The sequence below is a fragment of the Juglans regia genome, chromosome 15 (genome assembly GCF_001411555.2).
Source record: "Juglans regia cultivar Chandler chromosome 15, Walnut 2.0, whole genome shotgun sequence".
Taxonomy (NCBI): domain Eukaryota; kingdom Viridiplantae; phylum Streptophyta; class Magnoliopsida; order Fagales; family Juglandaceae; genus Juglans; species Juglans regia.
In genome coordinates this window covers 2,931,029-2,952,716 of record NC_049915.1, presented here as the reverse complement: position 1 = coordinate 2,952,716, position 21,688 = coordinate 2,931,029, and the positions used below count along the sequence as shown (strand labels likewise).

General features: G+C 38.4%; 2 protein-coding genes across 2 annotated transcripts; both read left to right on the top strand.

Moving 5' to 3' along the window:
• The first annotated feature begins 1,572 nt into the window (after window positions 1-1,572).
• Window positions 1,573-4,145, top strand: LOC108999074 (amino acid permease 3-like). The gene is made up of 6 exons (XM_018975874.2): window positions 1,573-2,014; window positions 2,149-2,382; window positions 2,487-2,580; window positions 2,672-2,886; window positions 2,989-3,128; window positions 3,226-4,145. Exons 1-6 carry the CDS (start codon window positions 1,885-1,887, stop codon window positions 3,877-3,879), a joined length of 1,467 nt encoding a protein of 488 aa, XP_018831419.1. The 5' UTR covers window positions 1,573-1,884; the 3' UTR covers window positions 3,880-4,145.
• A 6,543-nt stretch (window positions 4,146-10,688) lies between these two features.
• Window positions 10,689-17,395, top strand: LOC108999059 (amino acid permease 3-like). The gene is made up of 7 exons (XM_035686003.1): window positions 10,689-10,812; window positions 10,963-11,196; window positions 11,300-11,393; window positions 11,477-11,691; window positions 11,790-11,929; window positions 12,025-12,405; window positions 16,983-17,395. The coding sequence occupies exons 1-7, from the start codon at window positions 10,689-10,691 to the stop codon at window positions 17,262-17,264; spliced, it is 1,470 nt and encodes a 489-aa protein (XP_035541896.1). The 3' UTR covers window positions 17,265-17,395.
• The last annotated feature ends 4,293 nt before the right edge of the window (window positions 17,396-21,688 follow it).

Sequence of the window (21,688 nt, the reverse complement as noted above, 5' to 3'; positions counted from 1 at the left end):
TTTATACAAAATATAATAAATAATTTAAAATTTTTAAATTCTAAAATAATAATAATATTAAAAAATAATATTATAATAAGATTTTATTCAATTCATCTAAAATCATCTCAATTTATCTTACTATCCAAACTGCATGTTAACGTGTTTATCTCTTTTATTTTATTGTTCTAAAGTTTTGACTAAAAATCTAAGAAATTTAGATTGAGCATCCGCTTTAAATTTTGAAAGAGAAATTATATTTCTAAAAATTTATTAAATTTACAACTGAATGACCAACCCTCCATATTTTACAATAAATAGATGCCATCAATTTGAAAAGAAACAAAGAGATTCTTTTACTGTAACATTTATTATAATTATAAATAAAGTTATAAAATATATATAATTTTTATTGTTTAATGTTAAAGACTTTCCTATAAAAAATATATTATATTTGTCAATAAGCCAATTGCACGAAATAAAAAGAAAAGAAAAAGAAAAAGAAAAGAGGAGAGAAAATTGAAGCTGGTTTGAGTCGAAGAGGTGGCACTGGGTATTTTGTGTGCGAGGAGCGCGGAAAATAGGTAGAAGAAGAGCAATTGTTTTGAAAAATGTGAAATTTATTATTAAAAAATTAATTTTTTTTACGTGAATTCTGAATTTACTCAATTTTTTTAAAATAATTACGACGCTTACGTACTCTACGATTACAAATATCATTTCTCTTTCATAATATCTCATCAACCCGATCAATTTCGTGATCTTTTTTCAAACTCAGGGAATGAAAATATATATCACTTTAATTAGAATACTACGTAGATTATGTTAATTTACTCATCAACTTGATCAACTTCGTTATCTTTTTTTAAACTCAGGGAATGTAAATGTATATTACTTTAATTAGGATATTACGTAGATTATGTTGATCTGTATATCACTTTAATTAGGATACTACGTAAATTATGTTGATTTGTATATCACTTTAATTAGGATACTAAGTAGATTATGTTGATTTACTCATCAACCATTTAATTAGGATATTACGTAGATTATGTTGATCTGTATATCACTTTAATTAGGATACCACGTAGATTATGTTGATCTACTCATCAACCGGATCAACTTCGTGATCTTTTTACAAACTCAAGAAATGTAAATGTATATCACTTCAATTAGAATACTAAATAGATTCTCTTGATATATATTAATTTGATTCGAATAATTTCTTATTAGGGCAGGTTTGGAGTATAAGACAAAACATAAAATTTTCATATTATCTCATCATTACATCTTTTTCAAATCTCTATATAAAATATAATAAACAATTCAACTTCTTCAAATTTCAATACACATTTTTCAAATTCTAAAATAATAATAATATTAAAACATAATATTTTAAATTTTAAAATAAAATATAAAATTTTCATGTCCCTTCCAAATCTGTCCTTTTCACTCTAAATAGATCTCTTACCGTACAATTATTCATTCAATTAAATATAGAACAATGGAAGTGTAGTTTATTTTTTTCGCCTAGCACACGTAGCAGCAAGCTCCAGGCTCCAGCTATATATAATTATATATACCCCACTCCCATTCCCCAAAATTCAATTCACTGCTCAACTGCAAGTCTGCAAGAGATCATTCTGAGACACGACCTCAAATCTCTTCTCTTTTGAAACTACAGCCCTCTGAAATCTGAAAATCTTTGGATTTCTGTGACTCTTGGGGGTTGTGTCAATCTCAGTATCAGAGATAAAACCATTACATACTGACAATCACAGAAAAGACCCTCTTTTAACTTCGTAGATTTGCATGTTACACGGTGCGCAAACTCAAACGTTCTTAATTCTTTTGGATCTCATACAAAAAAGGCTTGTCTGTGTTGGCTCCCTTTCCTGAGCAAAGATGGCTGGGAACACTGCTACAAAGAACCACCTTCCCAATCCCCACAACCAAGTTTTCAACGTCTCCGTCGACGTAAATCAGCAAGGTGGCTCCAAGTGCTTCGACGACGATGGCCGTATCAAGCGAACTGGTAAATTACTTAAGCATAATCTTTCTATCATTCTTCCATTAGCATTTCAAAACTGCTTTCCCCAAAAATGCTAACCAAAAAGTAGTTTGGAGTTGAATGTGTTTGTCACTAACTCTCTGTTTGTCATGATTCAGGGACTGTTTGGACTGCTAGTGCTCACATAATAACAGCTGTGATCGGGTCTGGGGTTCTGTCCTTGGCCTGGGCCACAGCTCAGTTGGGATGGGTTGCTGGTCCTGTTGTCATGTTCTTGTTCTCCTTCGTGACTTACTACACTTCCACCCTCCTCTCTGCATGTTATCGTTCCGGGGACCCTGCCACTGGCAAGAGAAACTATACCTACACGGATGCTGTGCGATCAAACCTGGGTAATTTTGCTATGTTTTAGTTTCTCCAAATAAATTAATATGGTATGCGGTTGCTTTTGTTGATGTTTTAAATCTCAATCTTTTTGTGGGTTTTGATTTTTTAGGTGGAGCGATGGTTAAGATATGTGGACTAGTCCAGTACTTGAACCTTTTTGGAGTTGCCATTGGCTACACAATAGCATCATCCATAAGCATGATGTGAGTTTGAAATCATATATATACATATATAGAATAGATTTTGGAACTGTCTATGGGAGACTAATGGGTATTTTAACTCTTGATCGAACAGGGCAATCAAAAGGTCTAACTGTTTCCACAGTAGTCAAGGCGAGAATCCATGCCAAATTAACAGCAACCCATATATGATTGCATTTGGAGTCGCTGAAATAGTTTTCTCCCAAATTCCCGACTTTGATCAGTTGTGGTGGCTCTCCATCGTCGCAGCTGTGATGTCCTTCACTTACTCAACAATTGGTCTTGGCCTCGGCATCGCAAAAGTAGCAGGTCCATGTTACTGCTTTATGCCTTTTTTTTTTTTTTTCATTTTCCTGAATCTTAACTTATTTACTGACTTGGTGTTTTGTTTTTTGATTGCTCAAACACCAGAAACTGGAAAGTTCAGGGGATCTATGACTGGAATAAGCATTGGCTATGTGACTCAAACACAAAAGATATGGAGGAGCTTCCAAGCACTCGGAGACATCGCTTTTGCATACTCCTACTCCATGATCCTCATCGAAATCCAGGTATATTTCTGTTAGAGATTTATGAGCAACAACGGTCTTTTCTCCTTGTAAACGAGAGTTGTTGTATTTTGAACTAACTTGTAGTGGTTTAAAACAGGACACAGTGAAATCCCCACCATCAGAGGCCAAGACAATGAAGAAGGCCACCCTAGTTAGCGTTGGTGTCACGACCCTTTTCTACATGCTTTGTGGCTGCATGGGTTATGCTGCTTTTGGGGATCTCTCCCCGGGAAACCTCCTCACTGGTTTCGGCTTCTATAACCCATATTGGCTGCTGGACATAGCAAATGCTGCCATAGTAATCCACCTTGTTGGTGCATACCAGGTTTTTTGCCAACCCCTTTTTGCCTTCATTGAGAAAAACGCACAAGAGAGATTCCCTGACAGTCAATTCATCACCAAAGAAATCAGAATCCCAATCCCCGGTTTTCATTCCTTCAGACTCAACCTCTTCCGGCTGGTTTTTAGGACAATTTTTGTTATCATAACCACTGTGATATCAATGCTCCTACCATTCTTTAATGATGTGGTTGCACTTCTTGGGGCTTTAGGATTTTGGCCTCTCACAGTTTACTTCCCTGTGGAGATGTATATAGCCCAAAAGAAGATACCAAAGTGGAGCACAAAATGGCTTTGCCTTCAAATTCTGAGTGTCGCATGCCTCATCATCTCCATAGCTGCTGCAGCTGGTTCAATTGCAGGGGTTGTTCTTGATCTTAAGTCTTATAAGCCCTTCTCGACCACCTACTAAGGTTGAAATTTAATGCTGTCACCATTTCTGACCAATTAATCTAAAGCAAGGAAAGAATTGATCTTTGGGATTTCAGTTCTTGTTCATGGTCTTAACAAGCTGAAATGGGTGTTGTTAACTATCGTGGTTGTTCCTCAGTAGACTTCTGTTTTTTTCTTTTTTTTTTTTTTTTGTTGAACTGTTTTGAAGAAAAGAAAGGCGGGACCCTATTTTTGTAGTTGGAATTTAACCCCTGTTTTCTCAATATATATATCCACGTTGAAGAAGTTAAACAAAGCTTATAATTTCTTCAGACTAGTATCTCAAATGTTGTTCTTTCATCCTCAATATTTTCATTCCCAATTAGACAAGTTGATGTAAGAAGCCATTTAAACTGTGCAACACCAAACGATGTAGTATAACAAATTCTGGCTGAAAAGTGGCATTTCACTTGCACAAGATTACGAAGGAATTTGATGCTTGATTTCAGCTAGCTGTCAAAAGTAAATGAATCTGCATACTGTGTTTCAGACTTTCAGTCATATGAGGTCCAAAAGGTTCCCCCCCCTCCCAACCAAACAGCGGGACATGGCATCAAGACCATCCACTCTACACCACCACCAAAATAGCTTGAGACCATAAGTACCACTACGATCCTTTTACAGGAGTATCCAAGACACTGGCTAGTGTTGAACTCCTAACAGTAAAATAACAATAATAATAGTAAAAAATGTTGAACTACTAGTAGCATAACAATTATTGAAATTGATCATAATGACCGATAAATGTTATTCATCGATTGTGATAGCATTGAGCTTCATCTTAGTAGCTGGTCTTGAAGGGCTTATCAGAATGAAGATCAACAATAACAACCGCAATTGAGACAGCAGAATATCACCACTTATCCCAAAGATTTAAGCAGCCGGGAAGAGATAGATTTTATTATTTAATTTATATCCTAAGAGAGGTGAACTCAAAAAGCAGAATATCCCATGCAGTATCCAATAAAGCGTGTAAAAAAGGGATGTGGCTGCAAGTCTGCAACGCCAAGTAGAGTAGCATTTTTTCATTGGCCTAGCCTCTGTTGGTGGGGATTCAACCATGTCGTGGTTTAAACCATATGATGCTGATTCTTAATACCAATTGGCAGTGAATGGCAATTAACGAATCTTACTGCAAATCCAACTACAGTTCAATGTTCACAGTATAAAGGTCCCATCAGACGGCCAATGTACATAAATATACAGATACGGCACCTTCATGAGCACCATTGAAGGTGCACCGCTTATTTCTTCACTGACAATAAAGGGAAGCGGCATAGACAATCAAGACCATCCAATGCACAATTGATCTGATGGTAAGGTATGGGACTAGCTAGATAGAAACCATAAGTAAAGTTATGACAACCCTTGTAGGAGTATCCAAGATGTGGGTTAGAACCACTAACAGTAAGAGACGGGTCAGCTTCAGCAGCCATTAACCAAGCATCCATCTGAATGAGATGCCCTACCACCACTAAAGAGTAATGGTGGTGGAAAAATACCACTTGAAAATGATATCTATATATGGAAAATAGCACAGCTAGAAAACTTTTTTTCCTTTTAGGGATACTAGTTTTCCGTGGGGACAATGACCTTCTTTTAGTCCCAACTGAACAGCCAGAAAGGCAGTGTGTACTAAGAAAGAATTAGAAAGAAATGGCAAACCAAGACAGCCGTTCAAGTGAGTGCTGAATCTTGAAACATGTGCAGCACTACTTACTCAACAGTCAACTCCATGTTCATTGAGTAACTGGTGCAAGTATCTGAGCCATGATGGTATAAAGGAAATATACGAAACAGATGGTTATGTTTTGATTTCAAGTAAAGAAATGGAGCATTTGCTGAAAAGGTTTAGCTGTTTAGCACTTAATTTCCTACCACTTTTTCTCCGGGATCATGCTGGAGAAAGACAAAGAAAAAATCTTATCACCATGCTAAACACTAAACAGCTAAACCTTTTCAGCAACTGGAAAAGAGAAAGTTCTTGGTTTTGAGATCTCAGCTAGTGGGTCTGGTGGTTTTCTTTTTTATTTTATTTTTCACATGCTCTAATACACGCACATACAAACACAAGGAAATCTATTTAGGGAAAGAAACTAAGGATCGCTACCCTTTAATTTGGAGATTCCTGATCAATAAACAGACACCTCAGGCCTTACTTCAAAGTTCTCATGACATATTGTTGAAATACTTTCTGCTGCTCTGTACGTTTCCCATGCACAGCATAAGGATAGATATGTGGACATGGAAGTAAGGTACTTTCCAATAAAAAATTATAAAGACGAGGATAGAGGGAAAGAAAAAATCCATTTACAAGTTCGCTTATTGACACCCCCAACATATTATTGATGTATATACACATGCATGCTTTGATATGTCTGATTGTAGTGGAGCGGGAGGAAAGTGGCCAAGCCTGCGGTAGCCGGAGGTAAGTGGTAGGCGTTTGCGGTGGCAACCATCGGATGTGGCTAAAAGAATTCTTTTAGTACTTTTCTAAGGGTCCAAGGCAGTGACCCACTAGTGTATTGTTTTTAATGGTGGGGTGGGGGGGCTTTCCATGGACGTACCTCCCTCTTTGCCTGAATGATGGAAAAATGTTTTATTGGCTCTTTTTTTGTATCATAATTACTTCTCAGCGGTGGAGAGGTAAATAAGAATCTCCAAGATTCAATGGGAAGATGAAAAGTCTCTCAAAATTTACTGTAGGATCTGCGCTGGGACTTGTTAATGCTAGAGCAAGACAAGGCACAGATCATGAGTTTTGTATTGTGCCACACTTTGCCCTTTTGCTTTCAATAATTTAGCAAAGTGAAGCTACATCGAGTATACGTTTGAATTAATCCATGATTTTATATTTTTATTCCATATGAATTTATCATCTTGCCAACTTGTGACCTCACCTCAAGGTGATGCAATATAGTGAGATATGTGCATACATAAGCAGCATATGGATAACACAATAAATCATAAGCTCAATGGCCAATTTTGGGCTGCTTAAGAATCTTGATACAAGTGACATTCATACTTGCAAATAAAATGTTAAGACTGCAGCTTTACCATGGGAACAAAAGATTCTAGCTTAAGAACAATTGGGATGTTGGATTCAATCTTAATGGGGGCATGTATCCTTTAAACCTAGAGTTTCCTACAAACTTCATGTATCAGCATTATTTTACATGACTTCCCAAAAGACATTTATCTTACATTAGATTCCGAGTATACCTTATCGGGCATCCTGCAGGCAGGGGCAGTGTTTAAAAACTGGCTGAATAGCAATTCTACTGGTAAAGCACTGCCTCTTCCTTGGCCAAAGGGGAACTTGAAACTGCAATCCAATGTGTCACAAAAACACAAAATGAACAAATCACCAGAGGTATCTAAGAAAGTTCCTCCACATTGAACTTTTTCCAAGCTTCACGCACATGGGGTCATGTTAACTGAACAAGGACTATGCTGGACAATTAACAAAATTAGTATCGGGTAGAAATAATTAATTAGCAGTGTCTTAAAAGAAGCACTATTGTAGAGCACTGGCCTTTTCATTCTCAATCAAACCACAAACCATTTAATAATACCAAAGATCACTTGTCATGAGGCATGTGTGGGCATTCAATGAGAAGACTACACCATTTTGTTGCTGGTAGAAATTTGAGAAAAATCAAATATCCATTACCTACAATCCATTACCTAGAGTAGAGCTCAAATGAAGATAGGAACTTTTCTCTTCAAGACCAGTTATCTTTTTTTCTACTAACTGTTTTAGAACTTGTATAATTGCAGGTTTCATCCATAGACAGCAGAAAGGGGGAGACACTTGAGATAATCAAATTTGTACCAGATTTATGAAACATCATTCAACAGTAACATAATTGCATTCTGCAGTTCTGGGTGATTAATGTGAACATTATTGGTTGTAAGTTCCAACAAACATACCAATAAGATACCCATATGCCAAAAAAATATATTAATGGGAAAAGGTCATATCTATGGAATGAAGAATTGTGAAGACTAATGCATCTCAGATACATGAATTACCAATATCGGGTCTTTCTTTTAAATATCTGTGAAATACGAAGGTGCCAAAGGAAATATCTGATATCAAGACCAATATCAGGTCTTGCTAAAGAAGGTGCAAAAGGAAATACGACGGATTTTGAGCGGGCCCCAAAGGAGATAACAGGCCTGTTGAGAATGGATAGGATAGGATTGCTGGAAATACGTTGTAAGTAATAGGTGGTTTTGAGCTTTTATTATTTTTTTTTTTTTTGGGTGCGATGAAGGTTGTTTCCACGGTTTTCCTTCAACATTTGTCGATGAATAATTTTAGAAATCATGGCTCAACACAACAAACACTGAGTTTGAGGCTCACGCTGGTTCATATCAGCCACCGCTTGTGCCGGAAAATACAAATGCCACAAATTATCAGACCGTCCCACTAACATGTATAGACATATAGCATAAAAACTCAATAATAGACTGTCACAGCTGATACACGAGGGAAATTGGCTATCAGCTGCAAATCTAACATCAAGGCCATGAAACTAAGTCTTGAAGCTGAAAGGTTAGGAAATTAAATTTCCTAATAATTAACAAATGCTAGTAACCATCAGAGCCATAGAGCAGCCTCAAAAAGCATCAGACTGGATAATGGAAGGTATAGCCGCCAGAGATACAAGATTCTTACTCCAGAATTTTGAAAGCCAGTCAGGAGTAAGAATACATCGATTTTAGAATCGATGCGCGCATTCTATTATGCAATAGGAAGCTTCAAACAACATGTATGGAACCATCCCACTAATAAAAATCCCACAATGCTTGCTGGATTTTCATAGTGGGAAGGATCCTCCTGTATAATTATTTTCTAGTCTACATACGTTGCTTGTATATCCTGGTTTATTAATGAAGTCTATTAGTTGCAAAGAAAAAAAAAAAACCAATGCTTGTGAATATGTCAAGCTCTGAAGGCCAAAGCAGTACAGGGAATAGAATGGCAACAAAGTCCCCTGGAATGCACCATTTCAGACTATAAATGAGTAAATGGAAATTGAGGAAATCAATGAACATAATTATATATCGCATTCATAAAAAATAAGTAAACAGAGAGAAATTAAGCTCATCCATCCCAGAACATAAAATGAAATTTCACCTAAGGAAGAAAAGTGTATTGAAAAGGACGGGTGAAAACACACACTGCACGATCCTGAGTCCTTCAATGGCGGCCCAATCTGGCCTTTTGTCTTTCTTCACTTTCTCGTTCAACTTCCTGGAAATGAAACATTCACATCAATAAGACATGACCTCTAAAAATCGAAGTAAGGTCATCCACCATGAATGGTGCAGAAGAAGACTTCTTTATGCTGGCTGAGGCCTCAGATGGCATCCTCTGGGGCACTTCAGGACTTCTCTTGTGAACTGGTGCATCAAATAGAGTATCCTAAAAACTGCAAGAGAAAGTGATTAATATAATCCGATTAGTGATAAAATAAGAGTAGTGATGCTTTTCACATCCATGGTTCTCACCAAAGCAATAGGTAGCCCTTGATCTTGGTACACTGTTTGATCTAGAACCCACGCTGAAAAAGGATTCTAGATCATCTCCACCCTGTTGCATAGTGCGGCTTGAGGCATAATCAGCTTCATTATGCAAACTAGATTTGGATACATCTGATTGTCTTTACTGCCTTTACTGCCTTTTCCACTAGTGTGTACATCTGATTGTTTGCCGGCTTTATTTCGCACTCTACTCATGGCAAAGTCCCCAAGCACTGCTTTTAACCGGTTCAACTAGTCTTGCTCCCAACGTTTATCATGTGAAAAATTTATCAAACTAAGAATAACAATACAAATAGGTTGAAGCTGCTATATTTGATAGAGGAAAAGGGTCGCATAAGGTATGCTTCGTATTCATATACAGGTACAGATCTGGACCTGATTATCCGTTCAAATAGATAGAAATAAACAGAGAAAGCACAATCACCTCCTATGATTCAAGCATTGCTAATTAATACTCCAGCCAACAATCAAACCTATTCTCGCAAGGCCCACCTGTACATGCATGATATCAGGAATTCTCTGTTTCCATAACAGTAGCAACCATGTACAGACCCATTCTAATGGGCAATATACACCATGAAATTCATGAATATAAGGAATACAATACCTATCTCAACCTGAGATAGCATTTCTCAATGTGAGATACAATCAAGCGTCGCTCTATACCGCAGAAAATCCAGTTTTTCATGAACGCATTAAGCATATTGAAATTGACTGCCACATCGTCCGAGAAAAATTACGTGTTCACCTCATCTCCAAGGCTCATGTTCCCACTACTTCCCAACTTGCCGATGTCTTCATGAAGGCCTTGGATCGTGAACAACTTCTATATCTCATTGGCAAGTTGGGCATTCGGAACCTTCATTCTTCAACTCGAGGGAGAGTAATACTGAATATACTCATCTCCTTGTAAAGTATGCTGGCCCTATTTCCATTTATAGATTCGTATAGATTCCTTAGCTGTGTAGGTTTCTTGTGTTGATTTTCTCCATGTTGTACAAGATAATACAGATATTTTCTGTAAATGATACATAAAAGTTTATCCATCATTCGCATCTCTTATTTTAACAATAACTCTGCTTTAGATCCATCACAGAAAAGACCCTTTTCTTGAACTCTCCGTTTATAACTTCTTAGATTTGCATGTTACGTGGTGCGCATACTCAACGTTCGTGATTCTTTTGGATCTCATAAAAAAAAAGCCTCGTCTGTGTTGGCTCCCTTTCCTGAACAAAGATGTCTGGTAACACTACTACAAAGAACAATCTTCCCCACAACCAAGTTTTCAACGTCTCCGTCGACGTAAATCCACAAGGCAGCTCCAACTGCTTCGACGACGATGGCCGTCTAAAGCGAACTGGTAAATTACTTCAGCATAATCTTTCTATCATTCTTCCATTAGCATTTTAAAACTTCTTTCCCCATAAATGCTAACCAAAAATAGTTTCGAGTTGAATGTGTTTGTTACTAACTCTCTGTTTGTTTTCCGTGTGACTTGTTCATGATTCAGGGACTGTTTGGACTGCTAGTGCTCACATAATAACAGCTGTGATCGGGTCTGGGGTTCTGTCCTTGGCCTGGGCCACAGCTCAGTTGGGATGGGTTGCTGGTCCTGTTTTCATGTTATTGTTCTCCCTCGTGACTTACTACACTTCCACGCTCCTCTCTGCATGCTATCGTTCCGGGGACCCTGCCACTTGCAAGAGAAACTATACCTACATGGACTCTGTGCGATCAAACCTCGGTAAATCTTGCTATATTTTAGTTTCTGCAAATAAATTAATATGGTATGAGGTAGCTTTTGTTGAAGTTTTAAATCTCAATCTATTTGGGTTTTGATTTTCTAGGTGGAGCGAAGGTTAAGATATGTGGACTAGTCCAGTACTTGAACCTTTTTGGATCTGGCATTGGCTACACAATAGCATCATCCATAAGCATGATGTAAGTTTGAAATCATATATAGATGGGGTTTTGGAACTCTGTGTATGGGAGACTAATGGGTCTTTTAGCTTTTGATCAAACAGGGCAATCAAAAGGTCTAACTGTTTCCACAGCAGTCAAGGCAAAAATCCATGCAAAATAAACAGCAACCCATATATGATTGCATGTGGCGTCGTTCAAATATTTTTCTCCCAAATTCCCGACTTTGATCAGTTGTGGTGGCTCTCCATCGTCGCAGCTGTGATGTCCTTCACTTATTCAACAATTGGTATTGGCCTCAGCATCGCAAAAGCAGCAGGTCCATGTTATTGTTTTTTGTCTTAACTTTTTTCGTTTTCCAGAATCTTAACTTATGTACTGACTTGGTGTTTTGTTTTTTGATTGCTCAAACACCAGAAACTGGAAAGCTCAGGGGAAGTCTGACTGGAATAAGCATTGGCTATGTGACTCAAACGCAAAAGATATGGAGGAGGTTCCAAGCACTCGGAGACATAGCTTTTGCATACTCCTACTCCATGATCCTCATCGAAATCCAGGTATATTTCTGTTAAGAGATTTATGAGCAACAACGGTCTTTTCTCCCTGTAAACGAGAGTAGTATTTTGAACTAACTTATACTGGTTAAAAATAGGACACAGTGAAATCCTCACCATCAGAGGCCAAGACAATGAATAAGGCCACCCTAATTAGCGTTGCTGTCACCACCCTTTTCTACTTGCTATGTGGCTGCATGGGTTATGCTGCTTTTGGGGATCTCTGCCCTGGAAACCTCCTCACTGGTTTCGGCTTCTATAACCCATATTGGCTGCTGGACATAGCTAATGCTGCCCTAGTAATCCACCTTGTTGGTACATACCAAGTTTATTGCCAACCCCTTTTCGCCTTCATTGAGAAAAACGCAAAAGAGAGATTCCCGGACTGTGAATTCATCACCAAAGAAATCAGAATCCCAATCCCCGGTTTTCATCCCTACAGACTCAACCTCTTCCGGTTGATTTGGAGGACAATTTTTGTTATCATTGAAAATATTTGTGAAAAACCACCACACTTTTGGGTGGAGTCCGAATGTCATTTATATAAGGATGAATACAAGGTGAGCTGTACAACTTGATAAGGAAAGAATTCAAATATTGTAGCTGTACAAATCATAACGGAAAGAATAATTCTAGAATATTACAAGGCAACAATTAAGGGTCAACTACAACCACTTAGGGAGGATGGCTAAGAATCTGGGGAAGATTCTAAGGAATCCTCAACACCCCCTCGCAAGCTAAGCGTGGGATTAGAGCACACGTGTAGCTTGGATCGAAAGAACGTGAAGAGAGGTCGTGAGACACTCTTGGTAAAGATATCAGCAACCTGAAGTGTTGTAGGAATATGTTGAGTGCGAATTCGACCAGCAACTACAAGTTCTCGAAGAAAGTGATAGTCCAGATCAATGTGCTTGGAGCGCTTGTGAGAGACTGGATTTGAGCTTAAGAAGATGGCACTCTTGTTGTCACAAAGAAGAAGAGGACGATCTGTGGTGGAGACACGCAAGTCACGAAGAAGATGATCCAACCATAGAACTTCAGCAGCAGTGGAAGCCAGAGCACGGTATTCGGATTCACAGCTTGAACGAGATACTGTTGGTTGCTTTTTGGCGCTCCAAGAGACAAGATTATCACCAAGATAGATGGAGTAGCCTGAAGTGGAGCGTCGAGTGTTAGGGCATCCGGCCCAATCAGCATCAGAGTAGGCAGTAATGGTAGTGGAAGAAGAGGCAGTGAATGATAAACCAAAGTGCAGAGTGCCCTTGACGTAACGAAGAATGCGCTTTACTGCTTGAAAATGTGCATCGGTTGGAGCATGCAAATATTGACTAACAGAATTTACCGAGTAGGCAAGGTCAGGGCGAGTGATAGTCAGATATTGCAGTGCACCAACAAGAGAGCGGTAAAGAGTGACATCCGCAAACTGAGAACCATCAGAAGAGAGACGCTGAGCAACAACCATAGGAGTGGTTACAGGTTTGCAGTCAAGAAGCTGAGCGCGTGCAAGAATATCGCGAGCATACTTGGTCTGACTGAGGAAAAGACCAGTCGAGGTGTGAGTGACTTCAAGACCAAGGAAATAGCTGAGGGAACCCAAATCCTTAGTGGCAAATTCTGAGTGAAGCTGCCGAATGAAACTGCTGAGAAATGACTCGTCATTACCAGTGAGAATAATGTCATCAACATATAGTAAGAGATAAATGATATGTTTCTGACGATGGAGAATGAACAAAGAGGTATCTGCACGACTGCAAGTGAATCCAAGTTTCAGAAGAAACGAGCTAAAACGCTGGAACCAAGCACGCGGAGCCTGCTTAAGACCATAAAGAGCCTTTTTGAGTTTGCATACATGATGAGGGAAGCGGGGATCAACATAGCCAGGAGGTTGTTCCATATAAACATGTTCCTGCAAAATGCCATTAAGAAAAGCATTTTTAACGTCGAGTTGGCGAAGAGGCCAACCAGAAGTGACGGCCAGAGAGAGGACAACACGAACAGTCGAGGCTTTGACCACTGGACTAAAAGTGTCGGTGTAATCAAGGCCAGGAAGCTGAGTGTAGCCCTTGGCAACAAGACGGGCCTTGAGACGATCGATGGATCCATCAGATAGGTACTTTGTGCGAAAGACCCATTTAGAACCCACAATGTTTGTTTTGAGAGGCCGAGGAACAAGATCCCAAGTGCAGTTGTCATGTAGAGCTTTGATCTCTTCATCCATAGCAGCGAGCCATGCAGGATTTTTAGCAGCAGTTTTGAAGCCACGTGGCTCAGATGTTGTAAGAAGCGCATGTAAGAGTCCTGAGACATGATGACTAAGGTAAGCAGGATATCGTGGGCGAAAAATGCCTGCCTTAGCTCGAGTGACCATCGGGTGAGAGGATGAAGGTATAGACTGAGCAGGAGCAACTGGAGCATCAGACTGCGGTGGAGACTCAGTAGCTGTGGGGGCAGGAGACTCAGTAGATACCTGCATAGGCTCAGAAAAAGAGTCAGAACAGAGACGACATGCATTAGACAGAGACCGAGAATGCAGATCAGATAGAGTTGTGGGAGGCAATGGGGTAGGGGGTAAATTTAAATCATGCTGTTTCATGGGTTCCATGAAACGAGAGAGATCTAAGGAGGCGAGAGGCTGGGCAATAGAGGCAGGTAGTAAAGGAAAATTTTGTTCATCAAATTTGGCATGATGGGTGACGTAGATTTTGGAGGTGAGAGGGTTCAGACAGCGGAAGCCTTTATAGGAAGGACTGTAGCCTAAAAATAGGCAAGAAATGCTGTGAGGAGAAAACTTGTTAGTGGCATAGTCACGTAAACAAGGATAAACTCTACAACCAAAAGGATGAAAATTGGTATAGAGTGGAGGTTTACCATGTAAAATTTCAAAAGGAGAAATACCTCCAAGAAGTGGTGTGGGCAACCGGTTAATGATATAAGTCGCGGTACTAAAAGCGTCGACCCAATAGCAAGTGGGTACGCGTGAATGAAATAAGAGCGCAAGGCCCATTTCAGTCACGTGGCGATACTTGCGTTCAGCGCGTCCATTTTGGGAAGGAGTATATGGACAAGACATTTGGTGATGAATGCCTGAGGAGCGGAGTTGAGATTGAAAATGATTGCTACAAAACTCAGTGCCACCATCACTTTGGAAAATTTTGATTTTGCAAGAATATTGATTTTCCACAAATGACTGAAATTGGAGAAAAATGTCAATGAAATCAGATTTAAATTTCATAGGATAAAACCATGTAAAACGCGAATGATCATCAATGAATATGACATAATAAGTAAAGCCCATTTTTGATTTAACAGGGGCCGGTCCCCATATGTCACAATGAACAAGACCCAAAATTGAGGTGGACCGAGTATTAGTGATGGAGAATGGAAGCTTATGACTTTTAGCAAATTGACAAGTAGCGCAAATAGCAGGGTTAGGCAAGATAGAAGTAAGAGATAACTGTCCTTTTTTATTTAATAAAGAAATGATAGAATGGTTAACATGACCAAGACGCGCATGCCATAGGTCATACGACGCCGTAAGAGCAGATTTATTAAGGACAGAAACAAAAGCATTATTGCCACGCTCTAGTACGTAAAGACCGCCATCACGTCTTCCGGTTGCCACCACATTTCTTGTGATCTTGTTCTGAATAACAAAAGAAGAGTTAGTAAATGTGACTTGAAGAGGGAAATCAGAAGTCAATTTACTAATAGAAAGAAGATTTTTGGTGAGATGGGGAACTAATAAAACATCAAGCAATTTTAAATGGGGGGAAGGTTGAGAAGTACCCTTGTGGGTGATGGGTAAGGAAGCCCCATTGCCCACAACAACTTTATCCTTACCAACATATTGCTCGGAGGTGTCGAGTGCAGTCGAGTCTGGTGTCATGTGAGCAGATGCGCCCGTGTCAAGGTACCAATCTGAACTGGAAAGTCCATCGGAGAGAGAATTATGCTGAAATGCTTCAGCAAGTTGGGCCGACTGGTCCGCACGAGTATATCGGTTTCGGCATCTATCTGCTGTGTGTCCCTCTGTTTTACAGATCTGGCAACGGGGATTATATGGGCGACGAGATCGATTGTTGTTTCCAGAGGAGTGGCCACCAGAATTACTAGAGGAAGATCCTCCCGTGCTGCCATTTGAGCCACCTTTGGAGCGACGATTTCCTGTGGAGCGAAACTGTCCACCACGACCAGTTGATCGGTTTGCTGTGAAAGCTGCAGGAGAAATATTAGTTTCAAGTGATTTTTGAAAAATATCATAACTTTCGGCCAGAGGAACCAAGTCATGAAAGGAAGGCAGCGGAGTAAGGGTCATCTGTGCAGAGGAGAAACCAGCAAATTCGGTGCCGAGAGCACGAAGAAACCAGTGAGATTTGTCGAGTTCATCAACTGGGCGTCCAATGGCCATTAACTGGTCACAGAGACCTTTGAAAACACGAGCAAACTCAGCAACGGATCGGTTTCCTTTTTTTATTAGCTGAAGTTCGTCTTTGAGACGTAGCTCACGAGTTTTGGATGCATGACTGAATGCACGTTCGAGTGCAACCTAGACATCCCGAGAAGTGGAGTGACCAACAGCAGCGGCCATGGCTTCTTCAGACAGAGACGATAGCAACAGGCTGAGAATTTTCTGGTCTTTGAGTTTCCATTCAAGAAACCTGGGGTTGGGCATGGAGGTGCCATCGGTAGTGTTAGGCAAAGTTTCGGACGGTTTGGTGATGGTGCCATCAACGAAACAGAGACAATCTTGGCACTGAAGCAGGGGCAGAAGCTGGCTTTTCCAGAGTAAATAGTTGGTTGCCGAGAGCTTAATGGTGACCATGTGAACCATGAAAATATTTGTGAAAAACCACCACACTTTTGGGTGGAGTCCGAATGTCATTTATATAAGGATGAATACAAGGTGAGCTGTACAACTTGATAAGGAAAGAATTCAAATATTGTAGCTGTACAAATCATAACGGAAAGAATAATCCTAGAATATTACAAGGCAACAATTAAGGGTCAACTACAACCACTTAGGGAGGATGGCTAAGAATCTGGGGAAGATTCTAAGGAATCCTCAACAATCATAACCACTGTGATATCAATGCTTCTACCTTTCTTTAATGATGTTGTTGGACTTCTTGGGGCTTTAGGATTTTGGCCTCTCACAGTTTACTTCCCTGTGGAGATGTATATTGGGCAAAAGAAGATACCGAAGTGGAGCACAAAATGGCTTTGCCTTCAAATCCTGAGCGTCGCATGCCTCATCATCACCATAGCTGCTGCAGCTGGCTCAATTGCAGGGGTCGTTCTTGATCTTAAGTCTTATAAGCCCTTCTCGACCACCTACTAAGGTTGAAATTTAATGCTGTCACCATTTCTGAACAATTGATCTAAAGCAAGGAGAGAATTGATCTTTGGGATTTCAGTTCTTGTTCATGGTCTTAACAAGCTGAAATGGGTGTTGTTAATCCTAGTAGGAGTAAAGGTATGACAATCATGGTAGGAGTATCCAAGATGTGGTTAGAATCTCTAACAGTAAGAGACAGGTCAGCTTCGGCAGCCATTAACCAACCATCCACCTGAATATGATGCCCCACCACCACTAAAGAGTAATGGTGGTGGAAAAATACCACTCGAAAATGATATCCATATATGGAAAATAGCACACCTAGAAAACTTTTTTTCCTTTTAGGGATACTAGTTTTGCCATGGGGACAATGACCTTCTTTTAGTCCCAACTGAACAGCCAGAAGGCAGTGTGTACTAAGAAAGAATTAGAAAGAAATGGTAAACCAAGACAGCCGTTCAAGAGAGTGCTGGATCTTGAAACATGTGCAGCACTACTTAACAGTCAAACTCCATGTGTCATTGAGTAACTGGTGTAAGTACCTGAGCCATAATGATAAAAAGGAAATATACAAAACAGATGGTTATGTTTTGATTTCATCAAGTAAAGAAATGGAGCATTTGCAGAAAAGGTGTAGCTGTTGAGCACTTTTCCTACCACTTTTTCTTCGACATCATGCTGGAAAAAGAGAAAAAAAGTTTTCTTTTTTATTTTATTTTTCACATGCTCTAATATAAACACAATGAAATCTATTTGGGGAAAGAAACTAACGATCGCTACCCTTTAATTTGGAGATTCCTGATCAGTAAGCAGACACCTCAGGCCTTACCACAAAGTGCTCATGAGAGGTTGTTGAAATACTTTCTGCACGTTTCCCATGCACAGCATAAGGATGGAAGTAAGGTACTTTCCAACAAAAAACTTTAAACACGAGGATAGAGAGAAAAATGTCAATGGTGGGGTGGGTTTTCCATGGAAGTAGCCCTCTTTGTCTGTAATGATGGAAAAATGTTTTATTGGCTCTTTTTACATTATATTCGAGTATACCTTATCGGGCATCCAGCAGTCGGGGGCAGTATTTTAAAACCGGCAGAAAAGCAATTCCACTGGTAAAGCACTGCCTCTTCCATGGTGAAACGGGAACTTGAAACTGCAAATCCAATATGTTCCAAAAACACAAAATGAACAAATCACCAGCGATATCTAAGAAAGTTCCTCCACACTGAACTTCTTCCAAGCTTCCTGTATTAGAATCAAATCAAATCAAGAATGAAAACCAGCACGTAACAAGATGCAGCAATAATTGTTGAAGGGAAAAAAGAGGATGATAATTTCTATATGTACTTTCCCACTGAGAATGAAGAATTATTAGATCAGATGAGAAATAGCGCAACAGTAGACATATGGTTATAAAAGAATCATATTCAGATCATGTAATAGGCACTTCATATATATTTACATATTTTTCATATGAATTCGCAGATTATTCCTGGTGATTGAATTTAATTAAAAACTAGTACGGAATGGTTTCTTTGACTGGTAGACCTGCTAGCACTTTTGTTAGCATTTTATAATACCAAAGACTTGTCATGAGGCATGTATGGCCATTTAATGAGAAGACCACCATTTTGTTGCTGGTAGAAATTAGAGAAAAATAAAATATCCGTTACCTACAATCCATCACCTAGTGTAGAGCCCAAATGACGGTAGGAACTTTTCTCTTCAAGACCAGTTACGGAAACGTCACAGACTTGAATCATAATCAAGGGGTCAAATTGGGGAAAGCAGTAGTGGTTATCTTTTTTTCTACTAACTGTTTTATAACTGCAGGGTTCATCCATAGACAGCAGAAAGGAGGAGACACTTGAGATAATCAAATTTATGAAACATCATTCAACAGTAACATAATTGCATTCTGCGGTTGAAGGGTGACTAATGTGAACATTACTGGTTGTAAGTTCCAACAAACATACCAATAAGATCACCATATGCTAAAAAAATACGTTAATGGGAAAAGGTCATATCTATAGAATGAAGAAATGTAAAGACTAATGCATCTCAGATACATGAATTACCAATATCAGGTCTTTCTTTTAAATATCTGTGAAATACCAATAAGGTACCTTAAGGATATCAAAAACTTTCTCTGCTGTATATTTTTGCTCGAGAGTAGCACCTTTCTGCTGAACCTTATCAGGATGGATAAATAATGTCGCCTTTCTATAAACCTTTTTAACTGAGGCAGAGGTGATCATATCTGTCAGAGACACAGGCTGCCAATCGCATTCAGGCCAAAGAACCTGTTATCATTCCAAAGATGAAGAATTTAGTTCCTTCTTTAGAAACTGAAGAACCGCCAAACTGTTGGGCTCTTCCAGTGGTGACACTAACATGTATTGAAGCAGCACTTCCAACCATCAGTCCTACATTAGTTGAAGAATTACTATGTAGTGTGAACGAGGGTTTGACGTCTATAAGACTTTTAGAAAACAACCTGGACACAAGAGAAGAATTGCTCAACATCAGGAGGGTAGCAGAGGGGCTGTGGGTACGTGTGGAACTCTATCGCAAGTGGCTGGATGTTGATCTCCATAAACTATCCCTTCAAGGAAAAACCCAACAGGAAACACTTCAAAAACTTTCAGATAATGCAAAGAACAAGCTTTTGGAGTTCCACAAGAATCACACGCCACAATGTTTGAATGTCCCCACTCATCTCTTTTTATAAAAGCACTTTTCCAACTCCGCGGATTCTCATTCCATAAAAGGCCTTTAATTTCCTACCAAACACATGTTACAAATACTACTTTATTGGATTAGTTGAAGACAATCTTGAGATGATATTTAGTAGCTTTTGGTTTTGAATGTTGTGGTCTTTTTTATATATAGGTTTGGATTTGGGGAATATTTTTTCTTTCTAGAAAATTGGTCGTAAATTTTTTGTTGATGGTTATCGAGAAATCAAGAGTAATTACCAAAAATTCAAAGGAATTAGTCCAATCTCGAATGTTTGATAAAGTTGTGAAAATCATTTCGTACCGGCCGGTACGGCCAGTATTTACCGTACCGGCCATTGGGCCGGTACAAGTACTACCTGTATTTCGTACCGGCCGTACCGGTCGGTACCAGCCATTTCGGCCTGTACCGGCCTATATTTTGGCTTTCATTTTTTTTATTTTTTATTTTTTCAAACTACAAGTTAATTTTTTGACCTCCAATTCATATTAAACTATTTATAATTTATATATATATGTATTTATATATAATTTATTTATATATAGATTATTATTTTGAAATATAATTTATTTATATATCGATTATCCTGAAATGTTATCCTGAAACGCTATCCCGAAACGGTACCGGTACTGAAATATTTCGTTCCAGTGCCTTGACCGGTACAGCGTCCGGTACGGTATTCAAAACATTGCTTGATAATATATTGAATAAACCTCGTTTGTTTTCATAAAATTTTTTAATTCATCTCATCTCATTTCATCTAATCATTATAACTTTTTCAAATTCTCACACAAAATAAAATAAACAATTTAATTTTTTCAAATTTTAAAACAAAAATAATATTAAAAAAATATATTCTAATAATATTTTATTTAATTTTCAACTTTTATCTCAACTCATTCCATCTCATCCCATCTACAAAAACAAACAAAGTCAATACAAACTCAAAATCTTTATGAAACTGCATAACCACTTTCCGACCTTTTGGGTATGTTTTAAATAATAATCCCATTTTACTTTTCTATTCTTTTGCAAAAGACGAAAAGAAAGAATGAAGGTTTTCTTCATTATTGAGCAATTAAGTATCAGATTAAGCTACTTTAAATGGTCCTTTATTTGCATAGGCAAAGATCCTCTCCAATCTTTTGCCCCCTTTTCGTGGCCAATTAAAGAAAGAAAAATACTAATCATAATTAGAAAAACTTACAAAATAAAGTTTACTTCTTCGTATTAGTTATTGATATGTTAAAAATTATTAAATTTAAAATTTAAAATACAAAATAAATTGATAAAATCATGAATTTTGTACGTAAAATTGTAAATACAAGTAGAACTGCTTTTAAAGAAACTAAAAGAAAAGGCCTAAAAATATTTTTTTTATTTAAATTTTTGGAAGGTCGTGGGTCTTCATTATTGTCTTTCCAAATTGGATGGTTTAATTTAGAGAGAAATAATCATAATTGTTGATCTTATAGTTGAATTTAATGATATCAATGCAAGAGTACTTTCGAATTTTGTAGACCCAACATAGACATTATTTATAGATAAATTTTATATGTCAGTCACTATTCATTTTCATACCCTATATCTATAATTTTTTCTTCGTAGGATATATGAATGTTTTTCATAAGGTAACGGAGTGTTTTTCATAGAATATGAGGTGTGAGGTAGTAAATAGTGACTGATGAGAA

What these genes read in the sequence shown, in the direction of transcription:
- LOC108999074 (XM_018975874.2), top strand. Translation starts at nt 1,885, where the DNA reads ATGGCTGGGAACACTGCTACAAAGAACCACCTTCCCAATCCCCACAAC. An exon ending in CGGCATCGCAAAAGTAGCAG is followed by an intron (nt 2,887 to 2,988) that starts GTCCATGTTACT and finishes CTCAAACACCAG; the next exon opens with AAACTGGAAAGTTCAGGGGA. An exon ending in TGATCCTCATCGAAATCCAG is followed by an intron (nt 3,129 to 3,225) that starts GTATATTTCTGT and finishes GGTTTAAAACAG; the next exon opens with GACACAGTGAAATCCCCACC.
- LOC108999059 (XM_035686003.1), top strand. Translation starts at nt 10,689, where the DNA reads ATGTCTGGTAACACTACTACAAAGAACAATCTTCCCCACAACCAAGTT. An exon ending in CTCTGTGCGATCAAACCTCG is followed by an intron (nt 11,197 to 11,299) that starts GTAAATCTTGCT and finishes TTGATTTTCTAG; the next exon opens with GTGGAGCGAAGGTTAAGATA. An exon ending in GCATCATCCATAAGCATGAT is followed by an intron (nt 11,394 to 11,476) that starts GTAAGTTTGAAA and finishes TTGATCAAACAG; the next exon opens with GGCAATCAAAAGGTCTAACT.